This window comes from Pseudopodoces humilis, chromosome 8 (genome assembly GCF_049639895.1).
Source record: "Pseudopodoces humilis isolate 2021_Gansu_Grassland_sample_001 chromosome 8, ASM4963989v1, whole genome shotgun sequence".
Taxonomy (NCBI): domain Eukaryota; kingdom Metazoa; phylum Chordata; class Aves; order Passeriformes; family Paridae; genus Pseudopodoces; species Pseudopodoces humilis.
The window spans coordinates 10234461-10256644 of NC_142207.1; the positions used below are offsets into that span (position 1 = coordinate 10234461).

General features: G+C 39.9%; 1 protein-coding gene across 3 annotated transcripts; it reads left to right on the top strand.

Moving 5' to 3' along the window:
• The first annotated feature begins 954 nt into the window (after positions 1 to 954).
• Positions 955 to 21798, top strand: HACD2 (3-hydroxyacyl-CoA dehydratase 2). Of its 3 annotated transcripts, none has more exons than XM_005519646.3 (7): positions 955 to 1099; positions 6959 to 7076; positions 7365 to 7383; positions 10070 to 10158; positions 16175 to 16296; positions 16975 to 17153; positions 17779 to 21798. In XM_005519646.3, exons 1-7 carry the CDS (start codon positions 969 to 971, stop codon positions 17859 to 17861), a joined length of 741 nt encoding a protein of 246 aa, XP_005519703.1. In that variant the 5' UTR covers positions 955 to 968; the 3' UTR covers positions 17862 to 21798. The 3 variants fall into 3 exon arrangements, with proteins under 3 accessions (XP_005519703.1, XP_014104979.1, XP_087915030.1); XM_014249504.2 differs by lacking the exon at positions 955 to 1099 and adding an exon at positions 6135 to 6169; XM_088058904.1 differs by lacking the exons at positions 955 to 1099; positions 7365 to 7383 and having other exon boundaries at positions 6965 to 7076.
• The last annotated feature ends 386 nt before the right edge of the window (positions 21799 to 22184 follow it).

Sequence of the window (22184 nt, forward strand, 5' to 3'; positions counted from 1 at the left end):
ACAAAAATAATCACATGGAAGCAGAATTTTCTGAGGTGGGGAGTGAGGCTTATGCTGTTATTCTGCACCGCTCATAAAGGGACTGCACCGTGACATGCATGGGAAATAAACAGAGAGATGATTACCAGATTGGAGCCTCCACTACGTGTTTACAATTTCTGTAGGGGAGAAAAAATAAAATTCTTCTGTTGTGGCTGTTCAGAAAGGCAGTTAGTTCTATCTGCCCTGATGAGGATGCTTCAATGTTTGTTGCTGGGAAAGTCATGCTTTCCAGGCTTTTGCTCTTGTAGAGAGCTTCAGCAGGAAATGAGTTACAACTTCTTATTCATACAGCATCACAGAATTGTTAGGGTGGGAAAAGACTCTGGAGATCATCCAGTCCAACCCCCGTCAAGGCAGGGCCACCTGAGCAGGAACGCATCCAGGTGTGTTTGGAATGTCTCCAGAGAGGGAGACTCCACGACTTCGCTGGGCAGGCAGTTCCAGAGCTCTGCCACCCTCAGTGTAAAGTTCTTCCTCAGGCTGAGGTGAAACTTCTTGTGTTTTAGTTTATGGCCACTGCTCATTGTCCTGTCGCTGGGCGCCACCGAAAAGTCTGGCACAGTAAAGCATCTGCCTTTGGGATGTTTAAGTGCATTAACGGAGATCGCTTCTCAGTCTTCTCTCCTCTGAACTGTATTATAAAAGTGATGAAAAACTACGAGATAGTCCAAAAATAACCTCACCAACTACACTACTAACGTCGCTAAGGACACGACAGACCTATTTCTCCCTGCAGAGGGTCGTTTTGAACCAGCCCTAAAACGCGAGCAGGTGTCCGGCCGGGAGCCGCTCCCTGTGTCCCGGTGCCGCCGCTGAGGGCCGATCCCGAGGGCGCCGCGGCTGCGCGGAGCTGTCCCCGCCCGCGCGGGAAGTCCCGCCCCGCGCCCGCCGAGCGCCGGCAGCGGGCGGGGCGCGGGAGCCGCGAGATGGCGGCGGCCGGGAGCGGCGGCAGCCGTGCGGACAACGGCTACGGCGGGCAGCAGGCGCGGCGCAGGAAGGGCCCGGGCGCGCTGGCCACGGGTTACCTCGTTATCTACAACGTGGTGATGACGGCGGGGTAAGCACCGGGCGGGGCCGCTCGCGGGGCTCCCCGGCCGGGGCCGCCGCCCGGGCGCGGGGCTGCGCTCGGCCGGGCTGCGGCCGCGGGTGAGTCCGGCAGGGCAGCGAGGGCAGGGCAGGGCGGCCGGGCGCCGCAGGGAGCGCGGCCGGGCCGAGAGCAGCGGCCTCTCCCGCCGCCCTGCCCGCGCTCCCTCCGTCCCGAGCCCAGCGGCTGCACCGCCCGGGCGCCGGGTCCGGCGATGAGCCCCGTGCTCCCCTGCTGTCCGTGGCCCTGCCTCGCACTGTGGGTAAGGCTGAAGCGCGCAGCCGACCCCTCGCTCGCTGCTCCTCGTGCTGGAGAGGGGCTCCTGCAGGTCCGTGCTCGGCTGCCTTCCCGCTGTCCCGGCTCTCCACCGCGCACTGTGACCATAATGCAGGCTGGGTGCCTGAGCGTCCCCCGAGCCTGTCCCTGTGCGGCCCTGCCCAGCCTGGGCCAGGCCTCAGCCGCTCCCGGCCCGCCCCGCAGCCTGGGCTCTCTGCCGTGCCCCTTCCAGAGGCAGTTCTGCACGGCAGCACCGAGTGCGTGTTCCCTGGGAACTGCCGTGTTTTATAATTGACACCTTAGTTTGCTCTGCAGCAATTCTCGCGTCCAGGTGGCTGTAGATTCCTTGCATCACCGTGTCTGTGGTGTGCATTCCAGCAGTTTGCACTAGAGTGGTGACCCTGAATGCAGGGAACTTATCCACATTAGTAGTTAAAGGCACAAGTCTTGAGCCCTGCAAGATTTCTCCATCAGCTGCCCTGTAGTTTGAGGCTGGAAACTGCTTTTGGGACATGCAAGCTCCTGGACCAGCTTGGTGCTCTGCCCTTGCCCTGCATGGCAGAATGCAAGCTGGGGCCAATTGGTGCTTGCTCACGTGTGTTCTTAGGTACAAAAATAAAAAAAATTAAAAATAGCGACAACTGGGGACTCTCAAGAGAAAGGAGAGTTTTTTCTTCCTTTTTTTTTTTATAATTAATTGTGGCTCTGGCATCTCACTGGCAGCCAGATAAAAATAAAACCGTCTTTTGAAAGATTGAGGATATTTGGGTGGGAGGAGAAAAGAGCCTTTAAAATGGATCCCAAATGAGCGTGTTTTCCACTAGAGAAACCCTGGTGGGTGAGGAGTTGAGCAAATAGAGCAATGGCATGTTTGGGGGGGAGGTTAGTGTAGAATTAATATAGATACAATTCATTTCAATAAGGCAGTTGGACATGAAGGTTCTTGTCTTTGCTGGTGGCCGCTGGTGCTATTTCAGCTTACAAGGTATTTACTTGTGTGGATCAAAGGCAGAGGAGTGAGAGCTCAGTTCTTGCAAGGTGCTTGGTACACCCGTTACCCAACAGCTATGTTACTGTGAAATGTTACTGAGCAGGTTTATGGCTCCATAGGACATTTTGCAGGGTATTTCTCTCGGAGGGCAAGGATAATTACCCACCACTTTAAGTAATCTGTTTTTTCAGAAATAATTGCATCAGTAATACAACACATTGCAGGCAGTCAGGAGGGCTTTTCAGTTTTGTTGTGGTGTCCCTACACAATGGTAACAAGTTCACCTGAACTCTTCTAAGAAATAAAAGCATTTCCCTGCTTATTTTGTTGCTCATATGCAATTCACTTGTGTGTTTATAAAAGATGCAAAAAACCTGAGAGAGAAGTTGTGGTATAAACGGAAAGTTTTCTTTGTGGTCATGGCAGGCAAGCTCCTGAGAATGAGAAATTTCTGTTTCTTCAGAAGAACGAATTTTTTTAAAAAGTTGAGTGCTGGAAACTCAGAAATAAATGACATAAACCTCTATTTAGCTTTCTGTTGTCATGTAAATCTTGATCACGGTGTAACCAATTTTCTTGATTAACACCAAACCTCTTAGAGAATTCCACTCTTGGGTGGGATGTGATTTATGATGCTTTAACATGAGCTACCTTTTTCTGGACATGGTTGTGATTAGATGATTTCTGCAATTTGGGGAGTTGCCATATGAATTCTGTGGTCATGGTCATATTTCTGTGTTGTCTCTCACTTTTCTTTTGGGGTAGGTCACCGAGGGCTCTCACTGATAATTTCTCTTCAAGTGGATGAGGAGTTTGCGATTCCCCTGGACACTGCTGAAATTCCACAGTATACAAGGTTGAGCTTAGGAAAAAAAATCAATTTATTTCTTATTATTATGAAGCCTTATAAAAAGGTAGTTTTTCTGAAGTTGGTTGACAGAAGCTCAGTTGTTCGGATGAAAAGATTGAAAGATGGTTATAGAGCTTGTGGCAGTGATTATTTACTGACCCCATGTCAATCAGAGTGCTCAGACTTAGTTTCTCCAACTGCACTGACTTGGAAAGAGAATTGTGAAAAGGAAAAACCAAAAAATTCAAGGTTCCCAGATGACGAAGTGATGCTCTAATAGCACATGAGATTTTTTTGAAGTGGTTTGTTTGGTTTGGTTTACAAAAGGCTTATAAACTGAAGCACACAACAACATTGTGCAGTATATAGGTAATAAAGTAAATGTTTTAAAACCTTAGTTGCCTTAACTATTAACTTTATTTAAAATAGATCAAGTAACAGTCAAAAAATCTCAGCATAGCTACTGTATTTATTTTGCTTTTATCTTGACTTAGCTAAAGAAAACATAACCTACTCCAAAAATAATAGATCTTATTTCTGGTTTTATGCTGTAGTGCACATAGCGTGTGGATTCCTGCATTAAAAAATGGTTTTTACAAGGGCAAAACAGTAGAAAAATCATGTGTGCCTATGGATTCCTGACCTGAGCTGCACACACTTACCATTTGGTTCATGTTTTGGGTGGGTTGTTGTTTGTTGCAGATACAGGACCAGCACAGTACAACAGGGATAACCAGTACTGCAGTTGGCTCTCAGCTGTACTTGCTCAGGTTTTTCATGGTTCAAAGCATTAAACTGCAGAAAGCTCTGCATCTTGCTTCTCTAGTGTTCAGGCAAACTCTTTTCCCATCACAGTGTGAAGCTGTGTAGTTGTGCCTGACCTGGCATGGGAAACTCACTCTGGAGGCAGAGATGCAGCATAGAAATTATTTTTCCTAAAAACTGTATTTGACCAAAATCCCTGAATAGTTCTGGGTGGGGAGAGAGAGCATGCTGTTAGAGCTGAGTGTAAACATTAGATAAGCTGCTTTAAAAGGTGATTATGTTTCTTATTTTTAGTCAAGTGCTGTAAGTGACTAGTACTTCTGGGTATGAGTAGCTGGTGGTGGTGTAAACAATGAATTTAAAAAGGATTTCACTCAACAAGGTAATGTAATAGCTTTTGAATTTGCAAGAGTTGGTGTTAATCAGTGTTGAGCAAAGAGTGTTCCGGGTTATGAGTTTCATTGTCCATGTCTTCAGTGAGTGGTTGTTGAATGTCAAAGTACACTTCTCCCTTTCAGGTGCACTCACCGCATAGCTCTGCTGTATTCTCTTGCATAAATGTTACAGAACCTCAGTAAACTTTGCATAAGAAAATACCTTTTTATGGCCTGTGAGAGAGTCAAGGGTGTTAACCAAAGGACCTGAGCACAAAGCTTGTCTATCAAGTCTGACCAAATGAAAGCAAAAAAACCTCTGTGTGCAGTACTCATTTTTCTTATTCTGGATTAATCAAATAATGGTAATCATCCAGTTGGGGTTTGCAGACAGGGTAGCAGTAAATTAATGAAATGTAACTCCAGCTCTATCAAGTAGAGTTCAGTGTGTAGGTCAGAGAAATTATCTTTCATGAGACAGTGATGCCTTTTGCTGCCCTTCTAAACTTCTTGCCAAGTTCCATTTTCAGCTGATATTCCTTGGTTTCACCTTCTCCTGTTCCATTTTGTCTAGTCTTAAAGGGTGAAGAACTATTTAAGAATCACAGAAGCAGGACAGAGGTACTAATAGCTTCAGCACAAACTAGGCTCAGCATTTAATTTTGTATAGATTAATGCTGTGATCTATATCAAATGCTTTTTGAAGGATGGTAGATAGAATGGAAAGTATAGTCTTGCTGGAGTCAGTGATCTGGCACGAGGGTGGAGATGAGCAAAAGGCTGGAGCTCCTCTGGGAGCCGTGGGATTTGCCAGTCTCCATTCAGGTGAGAACAGTTTGCAGGCACAGCCAAGAACTGACACCTTGTGCAATTGGAGAAATTGCTCAATTCAGCAGTTTCTCAACAAAAGTGGAAGATCGGGAAAAACAGAGAAACTTGAGAGATAAGAAGAGCACAGTATCAAGCTGCTCTGATTTCCTGTTCTAAAGAAGAAGCAGTTGGTGTTGCAGGGGAGAATCACTAATACTGTGGTGCTTACTGCTTTATTCTACACTGAAGTCCAAACACAAAATTAAATCTGATTTATTCTTTGTAAACAGCAATTACTTGGCAAACGTTTGTCCTTTGGTTTCACAAGATGACTTTAACTGGAATAACTTGTCACTGTGAAGAAAGGGAGGGCTTGTTCCTCTTTCCCATTTATCTTCCCCACTCCCCCTGCTTTTCTTTGATGCATGTCTTCCAGAAGTTAAGGCAGAAATTAATTAGCTTTCTTTCAGTTGTGCTAACAGATTCTGTCACAAACACAAACTTGAATGCCAGGGTTACTTATTTTTAAAAAGTATGAACTTCACTGTGTGTTTCAAACAATTATTACATTTGGGATAATATATGCACATACTTTGCAATATCCAAGGTAATGTGGTACTTTTAAGACTCTAATATGCTGTGAATAAAGGGAATTTCTTCATCATCCCTGTTACAAAACCACAGCTACTCACTTTTGTCCAAAGGGCAAAAACGATTGCGTAGTCAGTGCGCTTGCTGCGTGTCTACACATTGAGGTGGATTGTTAGCAGAGACACTTGATTTACACGAGGGGTTTGGAGGGAGATGGAGGTGGCATTTAGAGTAGTTGAGTGTAAGACAGCCAGGATGAGCCTGTCAGTGAAAGGTTTGGGAGCCCCTGTTAAGGATTATTCATGACCAACCAACCTCTTCTCCCCGTGTTTGCCAAAAGCAATTGGGAACTAAAGTTACCTACAGATGCTGCTTTCAAATGGAAGGTGTTTGACCTGGGTTTACCACTCACCTTGGGTTTGTGGCTTGGCACAGACTTGATTGAAGAATTTCTCATGTGGGCAAGCACTGGACAGCTGTGCTAATTAGTGAAAGCTTCATCAGCCAGGATAAAAAATTCTAGGTTTGATTAATTACCTGAAGGAAAATCAGCAGGGTTAACAGGTCACATTGTTCACATACAGTTGCAGTTATATGGGTGCTACTTACATAGGCTCAGATATATTTGTTGGTTAAAAAGGAAAACTTGCCATGCTGCCTTCAAGGCTTTAGCAGGCTCAGATTCCTTGCAGTTATTTATCTATAATGATTTCTTGTATAATATGTGCTACCAACTAAGCTGGATGACCTCTCATAAAGTCTAGAAGTTTACTTTGAACTGAAATGTTAAAATCAATACCTTCTGAATCTTGTTTATTTCATGCTGCTGTAAGATGGTAAGAGGTCTCTGACAAGCTGTCAGGGGTTTTCTCCTTAAACTGAACAAATGCCAATCTGCCATGAATACATTCCATAACTAAATTAAACAGAGCTCACTGGAAAGTAAATAGAGACATTAGAGATATTAATACCATGTTGGTGCTGAAAAATGCTTTAAAAGTGCATCATCTTTTACTTGGATAAATTTGTAGAAGATGCAAGTATTTAACATTTCCAGTGTTGCAGAGTGGATTTCAGGACAGTTCTGCCTGTTGCTTTCTCAAGTATCAAAAGGGGGATTAAAGATTCCTTTTTATTTATGCTTTGCTTAATGTCTCCTTGTTTCTCTCTTTCAGGTGGCTCGTTATTGCAGTTGGTCTAGTTCGGGCATATCTGGCTAAAGGCAGCTACCACAGCCTTTACTATTCAATAGAAAAGCCCCTGAAATTCTTCCAAACTGGAGCTTTGCTTGAGGTGGGTGTAGTCCTGTTCCCTGGTGTTACTAATATTTGCATGAATATGTTATATTTCTTACATTTACTTTAATTCTACTGAACAGTTCACACAAAAGCTGCATTTTCCTTTTAGCAAGCCGTGAGGGAGTTTTACTGTCTGCTATTTGGCTTGGGCAGCAGAGCTAAATATTAATCTTGGTCATTGAAATGCAAATACTGAATCTTAAGCTCCTGTAACAGAACTAAATGTGTGTCTGAATTGCTTAATTTGAAATGTTAGTGATTTGAATTTCTCTTTTTGTTCTAGATTCTGCACTGTGCACTTGGTAAGCTTGCAAATTTTCAGTTTATTATTTTTATAGAAGACTGCACTTTTAGCAATATATTACCAAGAAAAATGTTACGATCTGTGAATTTCCAGATTTAATTCTTGCATATCTTACTGATTTTTGAAATACATTCCATTGTTTACTTCCTAATTTGAGAAGTCACCAAACAATAAAACAATGCTTCAGCTCCTATCTGAATGTTCACTAGCTGCTATTTAAAGAGAAAGATGACGTTTGAGGTTCCTAAAGCTGCAACTACAAACTTGCTGTTTTTCATCGTTGTCCAGGCAGCCACGTACTGCAGGGGGCATTAGATTGTAGGTTCATACTGACTTCTGTGGGGTGTTTTAATGACCAAGTGAGGTGTTGGGAGAATTGGTGCTAGGAATGTGTCAGCAGAGGGCAGTCTGGTTCTGTCGTTGATGAAGTAGTTCTGACCCTCCTGAATCATCCAGTTACTCTGAAAATGTCTTAAAAAGGCAGTTCATAAACTGTGCACAGATCATCCCAATAAATGAGTGATCATATACACCTCAAATGAATGTAAAAGCTTCTCAGAGTAAACTGTGTGTATCATCTCTTTGCCTGTGCTGCCAAGGCAGTCCTTCCAATGCTGTTTAGTTTTACTAAATCTCAATTACTAATTGTTTTTTACAATAAACCATACTTTAAAAAAAATTGTTAAAAATTAATATTAAAATGTGCCATTTTTAAAGTCTTACTGAACAAGTGGCAAGAAGGAAAAGTTAAATCTTGGAACACTGGAGAGAAAACCTTGCAGATAAAATGCTGGTTTTACCACCCTAAATCCATAATGCTCTGCTATTTTCTGAACCTAAACTGGTGTGCAGACACCAGTGTTTACTAGTACTAAATGTAAGAATGTAAAAAATACAGTTGGACTATCATTTCCTCACCCTTGGGTGTCTATGTCCATCAAATCAGTGAGTAGCAGGAGAGAGTCCTGTGTTTCACCTTCCAGGCCGATGCAGAACAGCAAAAAAGATGATTATACAGCCTGCCTGTGTGCAAAACTAATCATTCTGGCTCAGTTGATTTGAGGTGTGGATCCATTTAGCCATGTTATCCGTAATAGCACAATTTAATATTAGAGAGACCCATTAGGGGAAAGTGGCAACATTTTATGCCATTATTATTCTATCTCTTTGCTTTCCCTAACAAAGCTCTTTTGCAAAAGACTGGTTTTCTTATAACTGGCTGTGGGTTATATTTTTTTTCTGTTAATGGAAGTGTTTGTCAGCTAAATAAAGTGAGGAGGTTTTGCACAGCTGGATGCATTGCTGCTGTCTGCTGCAGTCCTACTGACTATAGCAGAAGTTTCTATGCAAGGAGAAACAGGAAATTTGCAGATTCCTTTGCCCCTGCTGAACTAATTGCTCTAACTAGAGCTGTAATTCTCTGTCAATAGAAGAGCTTATGTGTGACAGATGGCTGTGAGTATCAGCATAACTTTTCTCTCCACATCTTTTCAGTAGAATCTGAAATGTTAGCATCTGTGTGTCAAGTCCTTCAAAATACAAAGATTGGTAAGGGAGTGTCTCTGGTTGAGAACAGGACTTTGACATATGGCAGAGATTTAAAAAATGTAGAGCTCTACCTGGAAAGGAGGTGACATGTAGCCCAGAGACCAAGACAACATGATAAAAGTGAAGATAACTATGTCTGCAGGATTTTCCTTTTTTCCTCTCAAAGAAGCCAAACTTATCAATGAAAATAATTCAACTGAAACTTGCTTTTGACTTTTCTTATTCTTTCTTCCAGTTTCATTTTCCTCTTTGGTCTCTACATCTTTCTGAAGCTGTTGGGTTCCTTGTGGTTTGCATGAGCTTTACAAGCACATTTTACTATATCTTAGGAGCTACACCTGCTCTTTATCATTTAGCTATTGGAAGAAAATAAAACTTTGAGAAGTGAAGTTTTGAAATTTTGTGTAATCTTACAGTCTAAAACTATTCCTGCTTTATCAGACCTGGCTGTGTAGGGTCCTTTTACTGGCAGGTCAGTTGGCACCTCAGAACTTGTTGGAAGAACCAATGATATTTCCTTCCTTGAGAAAATCTTCAAGTTGCTTCTGTACCTGCTGGTACATCAGCTGTTCCCTGGGGTTTGTTTGTTGTGGGGCTGGTTCGGTGGTTTTTTTTTGAGTTGTATTTCCAGGAAGGAATTAAAAATTTTGCATCTATCAAAATATGGGCTAGATCAGTGTTTCTGAAAAATACTTAAAATTTTTAAAGGCTGTTTTTTTTGGGATATACAGTGCAAAACATAATTTTACTTTTTAAATCACAGTAATGAAGAGTATCTTGTATATTTTAATCAAACAGGATTTATTTGAAAGACTGTATTCCAGAAGCTGTTTGATTGAAATTATCTAATTGAGCTGTCCTGTGTATTGAGGAATGTGCTGTGATTGCAACAAGATCAGTAACATTTGTTTACATTTTGATGCAGAAAGCCTTGTCAGGGGATTGCACTGCATTACACTGTATAAGCACACTGAAGGACTGACTTCATATTTTCAAATTAAAAAACAAAAACATATAAATGCTTTCCTTCCAGAAATTTCAAATAATTGGACTTTGGTTTAGCTGTGTTTTATTTCCCCCCGCTACCTCCCACTCTGGTAGTCAGAAATATTTACTAATTGCAAAATATCTTCCAGGCATTGTTCCCTCTTCTGTTGTTCTGACTGCTTTCCAAGTGATGTCAAGGGTTTTCCTGACGTGGGCAGTAACACATAGTGTAAAAGAGGTAAGTCAGGCTACAAATTGTTAGAAAAACTATTGATCCATTCTGAAAAGCAAGTGTTGATTACTGTCTTACTGTCCTTAAAATGTCTTCTGTTTGTATCCCAGCACAGGAAATTGTTCATACGAATTTCTGTGGATCAAAAGAAATAAAAATAGATCTGATGTCATCTTTTGTTGACAGTCAAACAGAGCGAAGTCTGATTCTCTCCCTGTAAGACATTTAGCTCCTGGATAGATTCTGCAGTCCTTACTGACAGTTAAACAGGTTCCAGTGTGTAATACAGAACACAGAATTTGGTGCAGCCTTCTAGTGTTCATCTCATTAGTGCCATAATAAAAAGCAAAATCTCGTTGCCCTCCTGCATATGCAGTTCACTTCCTGTGGCATCTGAAACTCCCCCTCAATTGTTTGTGCACAACAGTGCCTCCATGCTCTCCATGGTCACTCTCCAGGATCATCTTTCCTCTGTCCTTCATTCAATTTTCTCATATTCAAACACAGGTAATTTTGAAGTGCTGTGTATGTTTTTCTCACTACTCACCACACCAAATAGTGCTTTATGTGGATCTCTTCAGAATCTTTTGGAAGCCATGTTTTTTGAAGATTTTTCCTGGCAGCTGTTTCAAAATTTAGACATGCTTTAATTGGTACAGGTTATGGTGACTCTCATGTAATGTGAATCCTTGTAGTAGCCTAAATATGCTGCATCTCTGCTGTAACTTTAGCCAACTACTCTTACTGGTTTTCTTCTCATTAAAAGAAGAAATTAGTCTTGATAGCAGTGTCAGCCTGGGTGCCTGAAATAAATGACAGTCATTTTATGCATAAGATTATTTGTGACTTGTCATGGAGAATGGCTTAAGGAACTTGTCTTATTACAAAGTCTTGAGGGAAGCTGCTTTCTCTTCCTTCCTCATGTCCTGGGGTGACTAAACTAGGACACTCCAAACCTGTTATCAGAGCATCCATGCACATGTAGAGTACCATAAGTCACTGTAGTTCCTAGCAATTAACAGTCCTTTCTGGTATTGTGATGCTTGTTCATCTGAAGCTTTAGTTTCATGCTACTTAAAATGGAAAAACGTTATTTTTCTCAAAAAATATAAAATTTATTTTCTAATGGACTTCCCTGTTGCTGCAAATTAATGTACTCTGGTCTCTGTTAGTTCACCAGAAATAAGTACTAGGTTTTGAACAAAAAAAAAAAAAAACCAAACCATAATCTCAAGACATTAGGTTTTATATGTATAGAATATGTTAAAATAAATACTCTTAGGGTTTTGCCTGTTATCTATATGATGCTGTGATATCTAGTGCTTCATAAAGAACAGTGATAATCTATTTTTATGAATTGTCTCCTGGTTTTGAAGTAACCCAAATATTAAAGGTTAGATTGGATGGATTAGAGTTATTCTAAGTGTTGTCTATTAGACATCAAAAAAAAACCTGTAATATTGTGGGTTAGATGTTTTGAAGCTTATGCCCACATTTTCACCAGAGAATACCAACAAAATGGGAGCAATGAGTTTAGCCAAACATTTGACTTTTAACACAGATTCTTTCAACAATAATCCATGCAGATTTTTTTTCCCCAGACTTGTGTGGCCTTCTGTTTAAAGTATTGCAAGAGACTGTATTATTTGTTACTTTTTTACTGTCTTAGAAAGTGGATATAAGAATGGTGAGAATGAGGAACATGTGATGAGTTTCTGACCTGTGACTTAGAGCAAATAAATAAGAGGCTGTATTCTGACCCCTCCCTTTCCCCCAACCAGGGAGCCTGCAGGCTCACCTGGGGAGACGTACTGCAAGTGTCACAAGTGTTCTACTTTCTCTAAAGGGCTGTCTGCACAAGTGAGCTCCATGGTGAAGGCCAGGATTAAATTCTCACACAGCTTTATGGAACTTGTAAGCGATGCAGTTGCATGATGAGGTTCTTGTAAAATAAAATGCAGTTTTCCTCTTTAACTTTTTGAGTGAGACTTGTTCAGTATCTTGCTTTTCCAGACTGTTTTCATATATAATACAGCTAAAAGAAGAAATGTGTATTGCATCCCTCCTGTCAGGATACACTTCTAGAAATGTGATGTGATTTGAAGCATGCTTCTTACCACTAACATGTTTGTGCTTTTTGTTGACTTCAGTGCTGATGTGTTGTTAAACTCAATATGAAGTTATTCACAATAAATGTTGAAGCATGGCAAATATTAAAGCACTGCACAGAGAGATTTTCCTTAGCTGCACTGTAGGAGCAGCTGTTGGTGTTGTGGAGGAGAGCTTGGCATGTCATCAGTGCTGGCTATAACGTCAGAAAGGAACCAGTCCAGTGAATTTTACTGTTTCCCCTGCAAAGGAGGATGGAGAATGAGCCTGGCATGAAGGGCTGGGAAGATGTAGACATAGGAGAACAGAAAGTGCCCTTCAGTTCAAAAGATGGTTTTTTAATTTGTGTGAGCAGTGAGATCACCTGGTGACATCATGGCAGGCCTTCATGGAGTTCCATTCTGATAGATAATTCTGCACACAGTTCTGATGGGTGATTAAAGAATGGTATCAGCACTCATTTATTGATTATCCCATTGGGCTCAGTTACAGATAAGTTGCAAATAAGTGTGATATATATTTAGAGAAACTTTAGTAGAATGCTCAGCCAAGAGATGCTGTGAAAACAGCAGATAAAACATGTAGAGCTGGTAATTGGGACCCTGGTATCTGCAGCTGGGAACTGATATCTTCAATCAGTAGTAAAGCATACTTTAAAAGAGGGAAGAACATCTTAACTTATGGTATTTAAGACTAAGTTGTAGTAAAAAGTCCTTGCTGGAAGGGTCAGAACTCAGAATGGCTGAGTACAGTTGAAAAACCTGATTCATCACTGCTTTACATCTTTGTAAAATTAGAGCGATACCATACAGCACAATAGTCTGTCAGGCTCTTTGCGCCTACTGTGAAGCTTCCTTTTTCTTTTTATTTTCTTTTTTTTTCCCCTTAATTTTATGTTTTATTTTTTAATTACTGTACCAGAGAACCAGCTCTTTGGAGAGAGACGTGCTGTTCCAATATTTTCCATCATTACACTTGCATAGTGCTGCTGGTTTTGCTCTTCTGCATTGGATTGCTTAATTATGTGTTTAGCTGAAATTTTCTGCAAATTTGCCAAACTGTTACTCTTAACATAGAGAAATTTCCCTTTCCAATCTTAAGGAGAACATTAAAAACCTCTCAGGCTTTATTTTGTCAACTCCCAGTTCTCATCTTTGCATCTCAAAAGACAGTGGTTTCTTTTAAATTTTAGCAAACATTGTCTGCTATTCACAGTATATAAGAAAAGCTAAAATATATTCAGGACCCTCCTTGATGATATGTTGGCTTGAAACACATGCCAAAAAAATTATGCCTGTTGTTTGATAGATCCCTATTAAGAGAGTTGGGCAAGCAAGGTGTCAGTAAAGTGTAAAATGGGTTTTGACTTGTGTCTAAGACTTCCTTGAAAGATTGGCATGCAAAACAGTAGTGGAAGAAGAATTGAATTCTCAGGGAGCATTGGCCTTAGTGGCTTATTAAAGGTCTACTTTAGGTAGATATAGAAATACACAAAGGTAACCTAGAGGAGGAATTATGCAAATGCAGCATTAGCAGTGGCTAAAAGAATAAGACTCCTGAGAAATTGTTTTGTGAATCAGTTCCCAGTACATCTCAGTCATCTTTATCTGAGGTACTGAAAAACTGTTAGTGCTCAAAAAGATGTTCTGATAATGGCAGACTGGTGACAGCTATGTGAGTGTGCAAGAAACAGACTTTATAATGATAACCACCAGTTCCCAGTCTTCTTTCTTCCTTAAGTAGGGACACAAGCTATGAAGGCACAATCAGTGATTCTTTAAGTGACCTAACAGGGTTGTGTGTTTCATAGTGGTGTGAACTGTTTTAATAACTTAGAATACAAAGGAGAGGGGGGAGACCAGACCTTGAAGGTAGTGTTAGAGATGTCATGTGATAGAACTGGACTGTAGCTGTTGTAATTTCCTTCCATGTGTATGATTCACTGTTAGTGTCCCAGATTCTTGCCCTTGCTCATATCCTTGGCTGCTACTTCAAGCTGCAAACTTTTGGGTTTTGACTTTACTGATTTCCATAGCTAGGGATGGAAATGGGATTTAAAGCACAGGTTGAAGCCTTTGACTCAGAGGTTTAGGTGAACTCATCACTAAGCTGCTACTCCCCATTTGACCAGAAGATGCAGCTCTGGAGTGCTTGTCAAGCGCATTCCTCCTTTGGAACAGCAACATCTGGGAAGTGCTGTTCGCTTTTCCGTGCTGAGAACTAAGTCTTGCTTATAAAGCAGACCTCAAACAGCATTAGGATCCTGCAGCAATGTGTAAAAATAGATTTGGTCTCTTCTCTGAAAGTCTTCAAATAATTTTTGGATTTTGTTCTTTTATGATGATGTAAGGGAGATTAATATATTAAAAAATTACCAGAATGTGGGAAAAGAATAAGGTGCTTTTGCTGCAAAGTGCAGTGAAAGTGACCTGAAATGTTACACACAGCAGAACATAGATTTACAGCACAATACAGATTACCAGCAGCTCTGCATTCCAGGATAGCTCAAGATTTCTGTATAATTTTTTCTGGGTTTTGCAGTCTCCAACAAAGCTTTTTCTGGATAATTCCTATGAAAAAAATTCCCTTTTTTTACCCAAAAGTATATGATCAGTCCCCTCCTACTAAAAAGTTTCTGATTATATATATATATATATATTCTTGTTCCTTTTTTTTTCCTGTTGGTTTGTACTTTGTCCACGATGAATAGAGTGCACCACCCACATTTCCTGACTTCCTTTTCCCTTTTTTCAAGAGTTGGAGGAAAAGAGAAAATATGGGTCCCTGTGGCTGAGCTCTTTTTCTTCCCACAGTCCACTGAATTTAGGTTTAGGGTGCTCATACAGCTGGGAATTCTATTGAAGAGGGGAGAGAGAGAGAGGGAGAAGGATGCATAAAAATTATTTCTGCTTCCTCAAGAGTTTGTACTGTGGGTATGTGACCCCACATATACTTGATCCATCTGGAACTTGAACTTTGTAATGATGCTCCGTAATCTAATAAATATAACTCTTCATTTTAAAGTACATGCTTTTGAGGATTGACATTATAAAGATAAAGGCAGTTTATTACAGAATATTTTGAACTTAAAGGGACCCATAAGGATCACTGAGTCCAGCTCCTTGGATCAGACCCATAGTCTAGACCAGCTGAGCTGATCTCAGGGTTAAAATGTGGAGGGAGTTGTGGGGTCACTGAATGACTGAATTAATAAAATGTCACTGATGTGTGACTGACATAAAAGCTTGGTGTAAAAAGTGAAACATGATACTGCCTCGAGTGTAACTTTAGAGGAGCTATGCTTGTTACAATAAGCAGAAAATGGAGCAAGGAACAGTGAATCAGGTACCTCTCAAACTCACCTGAGGTAAGAGACAATCTGAACATCGTTCTCTCCTCCCAGGCTGAGATCTGGTGTTAGCTGTTTTGCTGCTGCTCAAAAGCAGGACCACAGAAAGGAAAACAGTGCTTCTGCTCAGAAGTGCCATGAACTACTATCAGAATATTACGTGTAAACAAGGTATCAAGTGTTAGACCATTCTTTCTGTGCTGGGAGACAATCGTAGGACTGAAATAGAAGCTGGTATTCTATAGGAATGGGAAGAGTTAAGAATTACACTCAGCATTTCAGGGGTTTCTTGTACCAATTTACCTTGCACAGAATATGAGAGCTTAAATTACCCAATCATAATGCAGAGCTATTCGTAAGCAACTAGAAAAATACAGAGCACAATAAAAGAAGGGTGTTTCACTGTTGTTACTAATGTTGCTTTTAAGCTCATTCTTGGAGTCTGTTCTCTAAAATGATGCAGTAAAGCAACCCACAGGAATTGATTTCTGTGAGGTTTTCTTGGGTCTGGTGAGTAACTGGTAATGCTCAAGTTCATACAAATCCTTTTTTCTGTTCTTACAGGTACAAACTGAAGACAGCGTCCTCTTGTTTGTAGTGGCCTGGACAATCACCGAGATAATCCGTTACTCTTTTTACACATTTAGCCTGTTAAACCATCTCCCTTATCTCATCAAATGGGCCAGGTCAGTAGCATAATAAAAACTACAGCCTTAAAGCACTGATCTGACAGGGATATTTATCTTGTGAAGTAGCTGCAGTACAAAAAATTAGATTTTGCCTTCAGGTAATTGCCCTGTTTGTGAACATGACTGCTTAGCTTCTTTCCAGCAGATTTTCAGGTTACAAAAATCTATTGCACTGCAAGTTGAAAGAGTAGTTTTTATGAACTCAGTTCCATTTACAAAATAATTGTTTGTCATAAACTGATACTTAAGGTAGGGGATGACAGTAAGTAAACTGGCATTTAGCAGTAATTCTTGAATCCAGTGGTTGTTGTTGAAATAATATTTAAGCTCATTGATTAACATCAACTATATTTGGCCCTGTTTTAAGTAGTAAAATTACCTCTACCAAAGAGTTCAGAAATTAAAATAATGAAGTATGTGTCTGTGAAGAGAATAGTTTTAAAGATAGGTTTTAGATTCTCAGATAGAATCTTTAAATATTTCCAAACAAATGCTGATTTGAATACTTACCTTGCAATAATGTTTTTACCATGCCATGCTCTAATCAAATAAGATGTAAGAAAATTTAATACTGAGTGGAGAATTAAAAATTTGAATATCTGTAAAATCATTTAACAAATCTTTTGTCAGAGTTTGTAATAACTTTTAATTCTTTCTGTGTTTGTTTCATTCTAGGTACACTTTGTTTATAGTATTGTATCCAATGGGAGTCTCAGGTGAATTACTCACAATATATGCTGCATTACCCTACGTCAGGCAGTCTGGCTTGTATTCCATTAGTTTACCTAACAAGTACAATTTTTCATTTGACTACTATACATTCCTGATCCTGGTCATGATCTCTTACATTCCAAGTAAGTATGAGTTTGTTAGGTTTCTTAGTATTAGCAGCTATACTGGGAAAAGCAAACAATTGCGGGAGTTACATACATAGAAGTAACCAATGTAGCCTGCTGATGACCTTGTTTAATTTTTGCGTGGCTCACAAACATTTAGTATCTCATGGAAATTTCAGCTTTTGCTGTTTGTATATGCATGTTTTCCATCCCCTGCTTTCTTGATCTGCAAACATACTGTGTACCTTAGAGTCTGAAAAGTGACACTAGAATTCCAAAAAAAAATCAAACAAATCTGGACATTTCTCTTGAAGAACTTTTTCTGCCCTGCAGTCTGTTTTCTTTGCATTGTGTGCATGCAGTTAAGGCAACTTTTGTCACCTGCTTCTACATTTAAATAAGGCATTTTGCATTTAATTAAAAATGTGATTGCTTTAGCAAAAAAATTAATAGTACCTGAAGCTTAAGAACAATATCAGTTCATCTCTTTAGAGCGTAAAAGGCAATGGATAACTTGGGCAAAAAGTGGAGAAGCACATCCTCTAATAGAGAATGTGACTACAATATCTAATAGAGAATAGGGACTGTGCATCTTGCAGGCCTCTCTTCACACCTTGTTGACTTGAGTCTGTTTTCTCCTCAGTCTTCCCTCAGCTGTATTTCCATATGCTGCATCAGAGGCGAAAGGTACTCTCCCACACTGAAGAGCATAAGAAGTCGGAGTAATTCCAACTCCTTTTCAGAACTTTTCAAACATCAAAATGCTGCAGTTTTTCAATACCCAGCACATTTGTAAAGAGTATACCAAGATAAGTCAGAGGTAAAAGACCAATAATTTAGCAAGAATAACCAATAAATCTGATTTCAGTGAAATTCCAGGATGTCAAACATTGAAATAATTTTCAGCTTGCAGTGCTTCAGAAAACTTAAACTTTATATGGCTTGGCAGTTAACCTTTTCCTTAAATGATGTGCTAAATGGTTTTCATTTATTACTAAATGCCTGAAGGTTGCAGTATGAGTGATGAAGTTGTACCTACTAAATGCCTGAATTGGGATTATATTACTGATACCTCTTTTTTTAAGTGCTTGACTGCATGCCAGAAACTGTATGTATTGCTGTGAAAGCAAACAATGTGCTCTGGAATACTTCAGGATAATGTCAGAGACTTCAGTGGAGAATGTAATCTGGGAAAAGTGTTGAATTTAGAAAGGTAGGTTGTGTATTTAAAAGGTGATGGGAACAAGAACAAGAAACCAATTACGGAAAATGAGGGGAATTGTGGTTCTTTAGGAATTTAAACAGTACAGTGTCTGACCAGAGTGTGTTCTCTGAAGATCTTGTTTAAGCTCATCACTCAAATGCTAAGTTTAATTCAGAGGCTGTAATTCTTACCTGAAACATTAAAACTACCCCAAGTACTGCATCCCTGAATACTTTTTTACATATAAAAAAAAATAAATTAATACTAACTGTAATACTTCTAGTGGTATCAGTAATGACTCTAAACAATATAAAGGAGTAGGTCACCCAGAAGCAGGTGCACTTCTCCCTTTTTTATTATAAATTATCATCTCTAATCATTGTCTGTGATACTCATCTTTCAGTGCTGAGGACTACTTGCTGTATTTGGGGGCCTTGTTCCTTAGCCTGACTTTTCTCAAGTGACTGAGGTCATCATTCTGGCACATCCAAGCAGGCAATTCCAGGCACTCGACTTCTAAAGTGTTGCAAAGTCAGAATCTGCTCCTTGCAGAGCAGATTATCTCACGTGTTACATGCTGCCTTTGCAGACTGGACAAACCACCCTCATCTGTTCCTTGGAAAGAGCAGAAGACCACAAAAAGTTATATTCTCCTAGGTGCTTTCTCTGGGTTCTCAGGTTTAACCATCCCTTGGGAAGGTAAAAGGAAAATGAAAGAGCTGAGAAAGCCTGGTGGTGGGGTAGGAAGCACTACTGCTGTGTGAGCTGTGCCCCAAGTCTAGAAGAAACTTCTGATTGGGAGTAAAAGGATGGGGATTGAAAGGAACAAAAGGAGAAGGAAAATGAGTAGATATCCAGGCAGAGACAAAAGGAAATGTAGGCTATGGCTTTGCTCTGTTAGGAATTGATGGCCATGCAGTCAGCCACTAGACCATGTGGGCTTCTCTGGCTTCCCTCTTGTTCCATGATTTAGTGTCTAGATGAGGTGTGACCACTCCCATGCTACCTGCAATGCTGCCTCCTGCTGTGCCTGCCAGAACCTCCCCTGGACACGGCCCAGTTCTGTTTGACACATCCCAGCTCTCCCTAAACACAGCCAGGAAGTACTCAGGACACAGGCTCTCTGTTCTAGCAGCTGGGAAGAGCTGGATTTACAATTTTTTTGGTTTATGCTTGTCAGAGCTATATTTCAAAAAAACAACTTGGTGTTTTTCAGTAATTTTCTTTGGCTCCATCAAAACTACTGAATTTTCCTAACTCACCATATAGAGTCTTTCCTGTTCAACACAAACAGGACTATTATAAGCAGAGAGAGGACAAGAGGCAGTAATAATCTTTGCTTCTATTTTCAACATTTTGGAGCCAATTATTGACTGGATTAAAAAATACAGGATGTTGTAGCAATTTGGGTATTGGTCTTTTCTCCAAAAGTTCTATTATCCAAAGCAATAGGACTAGAGGATATTGCCTCATGTTGTGCCAAGGAAGGTCTAGATGGGATATTGGGAAAAGTTTCTTCATGGAAAGGATTGTCAAGCATTGGAACAAGCTGCCCTGGGGAGTGATGAGAGTCACCATCCCTGAAGGTATTTAAAAGAACTGAAGATGTGGTGCTTAGGGACATAGTTTACTGGGATTTTGCAGTTTGGGGGTGATGGTTGGACTCAGTCTTAGAGGTCTTTTCCAGCCCAACTAATTCTGTGATTCTATTACTGTGACCATATACAACCTCAAAATGGTTTTGGATTCAAAGATGCAACAATTTGATTCATTTCTGTATTAGGTTATGTGCTTTGTTGTAGTGATCTGAGAACTGTTATATTATTCTGAACTCATTGTTTGAAAGTGTAAACTTCCAGCTCTGAACAAAACATCTCCTTTTGCTTATACTTGCTATTAAAGAAGTTAATGTCAGTATTTCTGAAGGATGTCATCTAAAAGATCTGATTTCCTCATGTACTTAGGTTACTGGATATTGTCAATGCTCAGCTCCTGAACTTTTCTTAATTTGATTTCTGTGCCCAAATAAAAGATTTGGTTTCAAATTTGTTGGTCCAATTTGGAGATAAAAAATGGGTGTGTAATACTCCTGCATGAAACAAACTCCTGGCTCTGTTGATGAGACAGATACAGTACAGATCTATAGCAGATAACTCTGGCACCATGGAAAAGCAGAGCAAGCTGCCAGCAGTGAGAAAGCTTCTATACAACCAACACCTTTGCTGAATCGGTTTTATTACAGAATATTTACTTTAATTGAAAGTATCAATTTATGAACCAAATGCAAATAAACTATGGCCTTTTAAAAGAAAATGGAGTTACTTTTCCTTTCAAAAGAAAAAAAGTTGCTTTCACAGTAAGAATTCTTACCAGCAAAGTTGATTTACAAATCATATTCTGAAGTCTGAAGATACAGTTACTATGTACAAAAATTCAGTGTTTCATCTTGCAGTGCTTTTTCAAATTTATCTTCCATGGAAATTACTGGAAGATGATCTTGAGAGAGAACTGTAGTGTGATGCCCTGAAACTGTTTGGGTTGTTCCCTAACACTGACTTCGCTGACACATGTGGGGTTTCTGCTCTTCATAAAAGTGGCCCCTCATCTGTCACTGAAATTGTAGTAGTTTCCATGAACTCTGTAATAGAAGCTTTGATTGGTGCTGTGTCACAAATGCGGGGCAGTTTATTTTCCCCACAGGCTGTTTACTTGGCTTGCATGTTCTCTATCCGCATATCCGAACCAGCAGGCCTCCCCTGCTTTGGTACTCTGTTGCGTGCACTGGTTCAGTTGACAGCACTTTATGTTCCACCCTGCCAGCTCTGAGTTAGTCACTACCCTCCAAAAGATCAAGGTTTTCACCAGTGTCTAGTTTACAACTGGAATTGTAGAAATGTTCATATTTGTAAATTACAGTAAGAATGCAGGTTACAGTGCAGGTAAATTGTAATTTTTCACAATGTGATATTTTTATCAGAGGGTTTTTTCCTTATCATTATGAAGGTTGGCATTTGTGTGGACCAATCTGCAGTGTCATTTTAAAACCTATCTTTCAGCTTAAAATTTTCATGAGTATACATCAAATCATATATTTTGATGTATATGTCAGTGAAACTTGGGTGAAAACTATATACAGTCATTTTTGTATTTTTTTCTATGTTGTGAAGAATAAAATTGTAATTTTATAAGTCTGATTCACTAAGATTATTATAAGTTAAATGTATTTTTTGTATATTTAGGAATCTGGTATTACCTGGAGCTCTGAAAGACTAAGCATAGATTTTTTTATGCATGGTTGAAAGATACTTCAACTTGATAATGCAGTGAAATGGTTTGTATGCTAAAATACTAGTCTGTGTTTTTGCCTTGTGAAATTGATTCTGTGCTCTCTGCCTGGATTTGGCCAACTGATCAGTGATACTAATTGCTATAATCCAAATAAAATAATTCTGAACAAAATGTGTTGTATTGTTACTGTTTAAGGAACAAAAGCAGATACATTACAAATATTAGGGCTGTATTTTTATTCACTTGTATACAACGCATACCTTTAAATTTACAAGTTCTTGTAGCATATGTAACTCTGGAGCTCAGACAAAAGAAATAAGAAACTTCTTGCTGTTATTAATGCTCTGCTTTCCACATTCAAAAGAAGTACTCATAACAGCGCCTTAACTATGTCAACACTCACAACTTCCTGAAGGATCCTCAATTGAGTGTGAGCTCTTTGTTCTCCGGCTGTTATCTGTACTCTGGATGCTGATGGTTTCCTTCAAAAACAAAACAGAGTATTATAAATGTAGTGGAATGCTTAACTAATCAACAGAATACTTCAGAGTTCATTT

Coding starts and splice junctions, on each gene's coding strand:
- HACD2 (XM_005519646.3), top strand. CDS start 969: ATGGCGGCGGCCGGGAGCGGCGGCAGCCGTGCGGACAACGGCTACGGC. Junction 16,297..16,974: donor TATCTCATCAAATGGGCCAG/GTCAGTAGCATA, acceptor GTTTCATTCTAG/GTACACTTTGTTTATAGTAT. Junction 17,154..17,778: donor CATGATCTCTTACATTCCAA/GTAAGTATGAGT, acceptor TTTTCTCCTCAG/TCTTCCCTCAGCTGTATTTC.